Source organism: Branchiostoma floridae, chromosome 5 (genome assembly GCF_000003815.2).
Source record: "Branchiostoma floridae strain S238N-H82 chromosome 5, Bfl_VNyyK, whole genome shotgun sequence".
NCBI classification, from domain to species: domain Eukaryota; kingdom Metazoa; phylum Chordata; class Leptocardii; order Amphioxiformes; family Branchiostomatidae; genus Branchiostoma; species Branchiostoma floridae.
This window is the reverse complement of record NC_049983.1, coordinates 23,132,181-23,141,937: the sequence shown is the minus strand read 5'-3', so window position 1 is coordinate 23,141,937 and position 9,757 is coordinate 23,132,181. Positions and strand designations below refer to the sequence as shown.

The 9,757-nt window shown below is 41.8% G+C and overlaps 1 protein-coding gene across 5 annotated transcripts in view; it reads left to right on the top strand.

The window, feature by feature from the left end:
• The first annotated feature begins 2,785 nt into the window (after positions 1 to 2,785).
• LOC118416479 (B-cell receptor-associated protein 31-like) overlaps positions 2,786 to 9,757 on the top strand; it is an 11,110-nt gene continuing 4,138 nt past the window's right edge. Inside the window, exons 1-5 of one of the 5 annotated variants that reach the window (XM_035821589.1) lie at positions 2,786 to 2,923; positions 4,142 to 4,252; positions 5,444 to 5,544; positions 7,830 to 7,986; positions 9,476 to 9,611. In XM_035821589.1, the coding sequence (XP_035677482.1) occupies positions 4,161 to 4,252; positions 5,444 to 5,544; positions 7,830 to 7,986; positions 9,476 to 9,611 (486 nt within the window). In that variant the 5' untranslated portion in view covers positions 2,786 to 2,923; positions 4,142 to 4,160. Of the gene's footprint in view, positions 2,927 to 3,037; positions 3,209 to 4,141; positions 4,253 to 5,443; positions 5,545 to 7,163; positions 7,318 to 7,829; positions 7,987 to 9,475; positions 9,612 to 9,757 lie in introns of those variants that run through there. The other 4 variants (XM_035821592.1, XM_035821590.1, XM_035821593.1 and 1 more) reach the window with 4 other exon arrangements.

Here is a 9,757-nt window from a genome sequence, read left to right as displayed (position 1 = left end):
CAGGGACAAAAAAATTTGCGATATTTTTTGAGTAGAGGGGCCTCATTTCCCTAAAAGAAAGAGGTAGCCTTTGAAAGGTTTGTCCTCAATCAAATGGCCCCCCCCCCCCCCCCCCCCCTCCCCTTAGCAAATTTCTGGATCCGCCAGTGAAAGATAATACATCAAGACGTCCTTGGTTAGACCATGTGAATTTAAGGTAAACATTATGTACATTGTATTTACTTGCAAGCACTACATTTCTATATTACCTCTGTTTCATGAATTCAAGACATTGATCCCTTCTAACCAAGGACCTCAATTGAGGTTCCAGAGGTTCGAATCCAGGGAATGAATCTTAATTAGAGCTTTAGGAAGGGACATAAAATCAGGGGTGCCTAAGCATTTGCACGATCCCTATGAAATTCGTACGAATATTATGTGATACACACGAATCACTATGCGAAAACGCACGAATATTATGAAATTCGCACGAATCACTATGCGAAATCGTACGAATTTTATGAAATTCGCACGAATCACTATGTGACACACACGAGCCTTATGTGATTTGCACGATCCTTATGCGAAATTGCGCAACCACTGGCGGGGTCACGTGACAAACGGAGCGGGATTTTCAAGATGGCGGCTTCGCCGCTTCGGCGACGCAGATTTCCGTTTCGTAAACCGACGTTGCCTTCGAGAAGCGTCGTTGCCAAATTTTAGAACCCTCGTTGCCTTTTTAACCGACGTTGCCATTTCCGAGCGACCGATCTTGAATTCCGAGTGCTCGCGGCATGTTCGTGAAGTTTCCGTAGCTTCTCGGGAAGTTTCTATAAATATAATTCATGAGGGCCAGATCTTGCTCCACTGTGGGAAGAAGATCAGTAAAGACCTTCTCAGTCGGACTGTAACTCTGTCTTCTACTTTGCTGAGGTGTACCGAAGCGTCACATGACGATATACGTACACCATTTTGTGAGTAAATTTGGCCAGAGTGCCATGTAGATAGACTGGAGTCATTGGATTTTTCTCCGACTCTAACACTAACAGTAGAGGGGGGTGGACTGAAGTCACCGGATTGGAAATTGGTAAAGGTTACTGACCAATTCTGGACTGGATCAAGGAAGGGTTTGGGCACTTTGGAAGGAACTTTTAAGATATTTCTGGGTTGCATCTAAGGTTAGGGATAGAACCTGATTTGTACCTCTTCCACCCTCACCACATTTTTTGAAACAGTCCATTATTGAAGGAGGGGCTGGTAACACAAACAAGCGGCAGGCATTGTCATTCACGTACGGTGTTAGTGGAGTTGGGAGTCAGTAAGTCAGAGTCTGACAAACTGAATCACAACGTCACCAACACTTTTTTTTCAGTAGACGCTAGAGCATATAGCAGACAATAGCTGTTGTACTTGTAAATGTACTAGGCTCTTACGGCCAGGTCGATAATGTATGTATGTATTTGACACTTCTCACATGCATGGCATTACATTGATGCACATGTGCGATCGCGACCTGATTCAAATGTCGGATTTACATACAGATGAAGTCTGGTAACAAAAGAAATAAATTTGTGGACACTTTGCCCCTTCTTACACTAATTCACCCTTCATGTAGACATAAGAAGTAATAACTTTGATACAAGCGCTTAGAAATAAAGCACATCTTTAATAACATGATAATATAATATCTTTATTGCAAACTCATGCCCGAAGGCTAATTGCAAAAATACATGTATGAAAGTACAATGATGATAGTGATATTGAATAGGGGTCATCAACTAGTGATACTTCTAATATTTCTTATGCATACTGTTGTATTGTCAGCATACCGATATCCCTTATATAAATATAATGCACTAACCCAGCCACTCCAACTAACATCTGTTTTGAATAAAGAACAGTATCCTGTACAACTCAAAGTCAAGACCTGCTTATTCCAGCCTCCCTTACAGTACGTAACAGCACAACACATTTCTGTTCTTCCACAAGTTGCGAGAAAAGTAGAATAAGAAAAGGTTTGAGCGATGATAGAGAACCAGCGCCAGAGTCACATGCTTCGAGGGATGCGATTACCCACAATACTAAGAGTTCCGAGAATTAACGAAAATTTCACGAACATGCCGCGAGCACTCGGAATTCACGATCGGTCGCTCGGAAATGGCATCGTCGGTTTAAAAGGCAACGAGGGTTCTAAAATTTGGCAACGACGCTTCTCGAAGGCAACGACGGTTTACGAAACGGAAATCTGCCCGTCGACTGAAAATACGATGTAACACGCCGAAATGAAGCTAAACAGTAGCTCACAGGCTATCAAATACATCTTTGCGACGGTGTGTCACATAGTGATTCGTGCGAATTTCATAAAATTCGTACGATTTCGCATAGTGATTCGTGTGTATCACATAATATTCGTACGAATTTCATAGGGTTCGTGCAAATGCTTAGGCACCCCTGAAAATGGATTACCGTGTTCCGGGAGGCATCTCAAGTACGCTTCAAGAGATTGGGTAACCTTCTGGCTTTCATATTCTCATAATAGGGCAAGGTCAAATCTCCCGCCTCAGTCTCACTCATAGTCATAAGCAGATGTAACCACGTCATTTCTCACGAGAATATAGAGGTTAGAGGTTAGCAGAATATTCGACTGTTCTGGGGACACAACTATTTACGTTAATTCGTTTGGAAAGAAGACATTTGTAACCATATAACTTTAAGTATCATTTAGATTTTATAAATTGATCTTTATTTTATTTTACGGCCAGGTCTAAATATGTTTGCTTATTTGAGTCAAGTACTTACAGTTTTATAGTGTCGACCCCTTCCCTAACAATGTAACCTTCCACTGGCCCAGATTGTGTATTTGCGTCCTACGTGCGGTTAGCTGCGTCCAAAATTGCGTTCTTGAAAGCATATTTTCCCGTTCAACAGTTGATTCACGTGGGCAGGGGTGAGTATGTCTGTTGTGTATCTTATCCTTTAGGTTAAAATGTAAACAATTGTTGGTAAATATGTCTAAGGAGGGAGTGGGTGTGACTCATGTCTTCGTGCTCGTTTTTCGTTGCTCCACGTCATGGTTTCAGTCGGGTTACTCAGAGTCAGACGAGATATTAAAATAGCTGCACGTCAGGCTTTTCCAAGCGGTCTTATCCACCCTTACCAGCTAGAGAGGCCTTGGGAGGAAAATTGGACTCTCTTTGACTCAGAGAGTTTGAGAGAACTTGTAGACGAGGTATGTGTGTAACCTTGGTGTAACAAAACAAGCAAACATTGTGTTCCTTGAATTCTGTACTATGTTGCGTTAGAGCTTCTGTTTTTTCTTTGTCTTGGACATGCATGTAGCGTTAGTTTTACTTTCGAAATTATGAAAGGAATAAGTGGTGTAGGTTTCGGCGCTCCCAGCTTGTTCTTCTAAAGTTCTATCATGGTATTTTGTTGAGTTGTTAACGTTCCTCATTTTGTTGAGTTGTTAACGTTTAACTCATTTTGTCTATTATGTTTACCAAATGGGAATGATAATGATAGTTGGAACTGAAAATTGGATTTTCCACATGTCATTTACATGTTATTTAATGTTAATGACATCTTGACTCTAGTCATAATCTTATCATCTTTAAAATCCTAATCTTGATCATACTGGATTGGAAAGCAGGGTATAAAGTTATAATATTATTATGATTTTATGATTCATGATAATCTGTTCAAGCCCAATGTATCATGCATCTATTGGGTACTGGTGCTTCGTAAACAATCAGAAATGTTACATTTTCAGTCCACATGACTTGTTTGTTGAGTGCACATTTATAATTGTTATATATACACACACATACTTGTATAATTGTACACACATAATTTTACATACATGATGTGTAGGTATATATATGTAGACACATACATACATGAATCATTACTAAGTACATGTATATACAATGTACATACTTATACACATGTTCATACTTACATGTCGTCACATATTCATGTACATCAACATGTATGCACAAACATGTACACACACATACTAGTGCAATATCACATAGATATACACAGATATACTCATACATGTACACACACAAACACATGACATTGACATGACACACATACCTTTGTAACGTTACATGTACACATGTACTTTATATGATTCATCCTTTAAAATCTCTGTCTCCCCCAGTTGAGACCCACACAACATGACTATCCAGTGGACGATCGTCGCGACCTTTCTGTATGCAGAAATCGGCGTGTGCGTTCTGCTGTGCATACCATTCATATCTGCAAGAAGGTAAGCACAGACAAAGCACTGCAGTAGAATAATCAATAATGTTACCAGTGTATGCAGTATCATATTACAATATGATGAAAAACCTTTTTTTTAGGATGATGGGTAGAAATGCTGAGAACATTCTCTTGATTGTGTTTTAAAAATGTTTCCATAATATTATTTACCAACACAGAAAAACTGTCTTGCACGATGGAATTGGCTGCTTTTGAGCACAAATTGCATAACACACCTAGGTGCACCCCTACTCTCTTATGATCTGTAGTTGAATCCCTTGTCACACAATCAAGACCTTCTCGTGTGTTGAAGATGAATTTCACTTTGTCATGATGTGCAGTAGGTACAATGTTTCACGTAATGAGTTATTCACATTCCTCGAATCAAGTACAACAGATTTTAAGAGACTCAATGCTACAGGCAGATTTGATTATATATTCAGATGTGACAACTCCCACAATGCTAAAATAGGTAAATATATAAAAGATTGCTTTGTCATAAGAAAAAATACCGAAACTCATAATTAGCCCCACTCGATTGTAGTACAATGTTTTAGGCTAGCTCTCATTGTTTTAGAAATAAGGATGTCAAATTTCATTCTATATTCATAATCTGCATATGTACTATGTTTAATACTTGCTTTAGTAATTAGGATGATAAGTTTGTTTCTTCTTTCTCTTGCCATACATTGTACCGTGTACGATCGTTGCGCAATAAAGTTCTTCTTCTTCATGTCATTGCTCCAGATGACCACTGAGCACTCCCAAACTCATGTCAGCACTAGGCTGGAATACACCCTATTCTAGCTCCGGCTTCGTCCTCTGATAACACTCAAGCATGATATTTGATTTTTCTAACTTTGCCTGTTTGAATTCGATTTTTCAAAATATGTAAAGCCCGCTGGCACGGACAAGTTTCAAAGATTTTTTGTAACCCCCCCATCCAACTCCCAACTGCAGATGACCTTGCTCATGGTAAACTCCCAACCATGGTCTGGAGAACATCAGAAGGCCAGGGTCAGCTTATCTCCAAGCAGATTCACTGGTGACATAAGCCAGTATCAAAAGCACTGATGCAGTCTAAATTTTATGCCACTGGTAAATCTGCTTGGAGATTGATGGTCAGCCATACTGGCCATCACATACTTTATGTGTGGCTTAAAGTTTAAAGATAGAAACTCTTTTCTTGATATTGCAGATGGCAGAAGATATTCAAGTCAGCCCTGCTGAACTGGTTTGTACAACATGGTAACCTGTACTTCAACGTGCTGATCGCCATCCTACTACTGCTGTTCGGAGGTTTGTCTTTCTTATGGCATTTAGTGCTGGGGATAGGCTGTTAGAGTTGTCACCGAGTGAGTGAGTGAACATGTATGTGTCTGTGTGTGCATTTTTGTGTGTGCGTGTGTGCATGTCTGTGTGTGTGTGTGTATCTGTGTGTGCATATGTGTGCGTGTGTGTGTGTGTGTGTGTTTGTGTGTGTGCATGTGTGTGTATGTGTGTGTGTTCAGACTTCACAGTCTAGCAATCACTACAACAGGTAGCTAGTTCACTGGCTGTGTTCTGCGTTCAACTGCAGTACTCTTTCCCAAATGCTCAGTGCTAAGCAGAGAATGCTAAGCAGTATGTATCATTTCTAAACTCTTTGGTAATACCTACCGAATGTAAGACATTCTACCCACTCGGCCATTGATCGCCTTGTTGAAAATGTTGAACTTACATGTAGATGGTATCCGTGAGTCCCTGAAGTATTGTATGGTGCAAAGAACTTCAAGAAGTACGAGTACTAAGGGGACAGAGACTTTGATTGCCTTGTTGAAAATGTTGAACTTGCATATAGATGGTATCCGTGAGTCCCTGAAGTATGGTTAACTGAAGGATGAGGCAAACAATCTACCCACTCAGCCATTGCTCCGGTGTGGGTGTGGGTAAGGGGGTGAAGTCTGCCATCTCTGATTACCTTGTTGAAAATGTTGAACTTAGATGGTATCCGTGATTCCCTGAAGTATGGTGACCTGAAGCAGTTGGGCTAAGGGGGTGAAGTCTGCCATCTCTGATTACCTTGTTGAAAATGTTGAACTTAGATGGTATCCGTGATTCCCTGAAGTATGGTGACCTGAAGCAGTTGGGCTAAGGGGGTAAAGTCTGCCATCTCTGATTGCCTTGTTGAAAATGTTAAACTTAAATGTAGATGGTATCCATGAGTCCCTGAAGTACGGTGACCTGAAGCAGGGTGGGTAAGGGGGTGAAGTCTGCCAACTCTGATTGCCTTGTTGAAAATGTTGACCTTAGATGGTATCTGTGAGCCCCTGAAGTACTAGTATTGTATGGTGAGAAGAAGTACGAGTACTAAGGGGACAGAGACTTTGATTGCCTTGTTGAAAATGTTGAACTTGCATGTAGATGATATCCGCGAGTCCCTAAAGTGGGGTGGGTAAGGGGGTGAAGTCTGCCATCTCTGATTGCCTTGTTGAAAATGTTGAACTTAGATGGTATCTGCGAGTCCCTGAAGTGGGGTTGGTAAGGGGGTGAAGTCTGCCATCTCTGATTGCCTTGTTGAAAATGTTGAACTTACATGTAGATGGTATCCGTGAGTCCCTGAAGTACAGTCGACTGAGAGATAAGGCAAACAATCTACCCACCTGGCTATACCTCCGGTTTTAAAGTGGTGTGGGTGAGGGGGTGAAGTCTGCCAACTCTGATTGCCATGTTGAAAATGTTGACCTTAGATGATATCCGCGAGTCCCTGAAGTGGTGTGGGTAAGGGGATGAAGTCTGATCTCTGATTGCCATGTTGAAAATGTTGAACCTAGATGGTATCCGTGAGTCTCTGAAGGAGTGTATAGTTCAAAGAAGTTTGAGTACTAAGGGGACAGAGACTTTGATTGCCATGTTGAAAATGTTGAACTTGCATGTAGATGGTATCCGTGAGTCCCTGAAGTACGGTGACCTGAAGGATGAGGAGGGTGCGGACGGGGCGCTCCGCCCCGGGAGTCACATGAACATCATGATGCACCTGTTCCGCGCGCAGAGGAACCTGTACATGTCCGGGTTCGCTCTGTTTCTCATTATGTAAGTAACGTCGCGGGGGAGTCGTTGGTTGAAGGGGGTGGCACAAACTTGGTCATTGGGCAGTCAAGACCATACTAGCGCTCTTGGCAGGCAGCAAACCTTAATGCCTCACACAAAAATTGGTCACTCTGCAAAAATTGTCATTGAAATGGCGCAAAAGTTTTTAACAGCAGCAATTGGTTGCTGAAACATCAGTCTTCATATTCTCTATTGATTAGTCTAGATCTTTCCATTTTAAGGTTTTTTTGAAAGAAAGTAAAAGTCACCTGCACTAATTCTAGGATTTCTATTGAATAGATTTTGGAATACACTCCAAACACAACGATTGAATTGAGACTTTTCACATCAGCAAGTGCAGAAGGGATAAACTTTTGACAAGTTTGACTGTTGGTGCACTTTTCAAGTGAGACACTAGAGGGCGTTTCAGTCTTGGCTGCCTCTTGCCAAGTTTGGTCATCCACTTCAACCACATGAAAAAAAATGTTGTATACAATTAACCTGTGTTTTTCCAGATGCCATTCGGGAGATGTTCAAATACGGCTCTGCGCCGAAGGTCGCAGGGGGACAGGATGCATCATTCTACCCCCAGGCAGAAATCAACCTGCACATGAAGCTGTTCCGTGCCCAGCGCAACTTCTATATCGCTGGCTTTGCCCTCTTTCTGTTTGTGTAAGTAAGGTTGGAGTCAGGAGTGTCCCTAGACTGTGGTCGCAGTAACCCTTTTCTGCAGTTACTGTAAATGCAGAAACTTTCACGGTTGTTTAATGTTTGCGGTTTTTCGCGGTGGCCCCTTCACCGCGAACTTAAAACCACCGCGAACATTTTTCCATGACAGTAAGAGACTACATTGCATGGTGCTACTGCAAAATTAAAACCACTGCGAAAATTCCTTTTTCCCGCTGCCACAAAATTACATTGTAAATCTCAGCGAACTTTAGTGCATTTACAGTACACCTCATAAGCAATACAAGTTTGTTGCCCTGAAAGGCCTCCTCAGCAGTAAGAAGGCTACATCCTCGTACACAGGGACATCCAACAGCAAAACCGCCTGTCTGGATGTAAGCTGCTTTCTCAATCGTCACCCTTAGTTCCTGACTGCCCTGCTTATAACTATTAATGAGCTTACCCTCATAAATGCGAAACCCCTTTTGACAACTGAAAGGCCTATTCTCTGATTGGCTGACAACTGGTTTGGGGGGGGGGTGGTTCTTGGGTTCATAGGTGGGCTGACTACTCTCTCTCTGCAGCTAAGGGCTGAATTGCGAGGAGCTTACAATATGTTCACAGAGTAACCAGGCACAGTTCTGGAAATCGGGTTTGTCTCTGCATAGGACAATGGCTGGAGCCGATACAACTTGGCTGCTTTGAAGAAACTTTGAACTTTCAAAATCTAATCAGTAGTTTTGCAGTCATTGCTTGCTTCCAATCCTAAATTATCTATTAGCAAGCAAAATACACAATGACAGGCTTAGGGACATTCCAGGCAATATTAAGGGTGTTTCTCCAGCTTTTGTATTAGCATCTTGTTTAGACATCAACTTCATCATTAACATTTTGGCTCTTTCTTTTCTAACCTACACTTGCTTTCTAATTACAGTCTTGCTGCAGTTTATCTTATTTCTGTTTTCCACTAACTTCCCCCTCCTTATTTTGCACGTACATGTACACAAGTGTTTGTACCCTTATCATTGCTGTGACCAGGGTCTCCACTGCAAATCCATGATGCTGTGAATATGCATTTGCAGTGTACGATACTACATATTGAACTGCAGTCTGCTATGACTATTATAGAGACTAAAAACACACGTCATGCTTGTCATTCATTCCTTCATTCTTTCATTTATTCCTTCATTCATTCATCTGTCTTGTGCTTTATTTGGATGCTTGATTTATTTTGTATCACATACAGTTGTATATCCTTGTTGTATTGGAATTGGAAGATTCGGGTGATGTTGATGTTAATCTCCTAGCAGATCCAACAATGGCATAAGATAGTACCAAACTGGCCAAGGAGTGTAGTCAGTTAAACGGTGTCCATTTGCCCGGTAGCAAAACACACTCCTAAGCCGGCTTCACTCCTCTGCCAGCTTTGGATAGTATATTATGCTATCGTAGGATCTGCTTGGAGATTATGTTGATGGGTAGTTTTTACCTCCAGCATCCTGCGCCGGCTGGTGACTGTGATCTCCAACACGGCCACCCTGGAGGCCAAGTCCGAGGCCTTTGAGAAGCAGGCCAAGAGCGCCACTGATGCTGCCGAGAAACTTCTGGAGGAGAACGCCAAACTGAAGAAGGTACGTAAATAACTTCAGTAGGTTGGCAATTATTCATATAGTAAGGTTCCCAAGGCACAACCAGGGAGTACTTACCTCCAACGTTTCTATGTCTGTCAGACACCATCATCAGGGTTGGAATGACTAGGACTGGTTCTTGCTGCTAC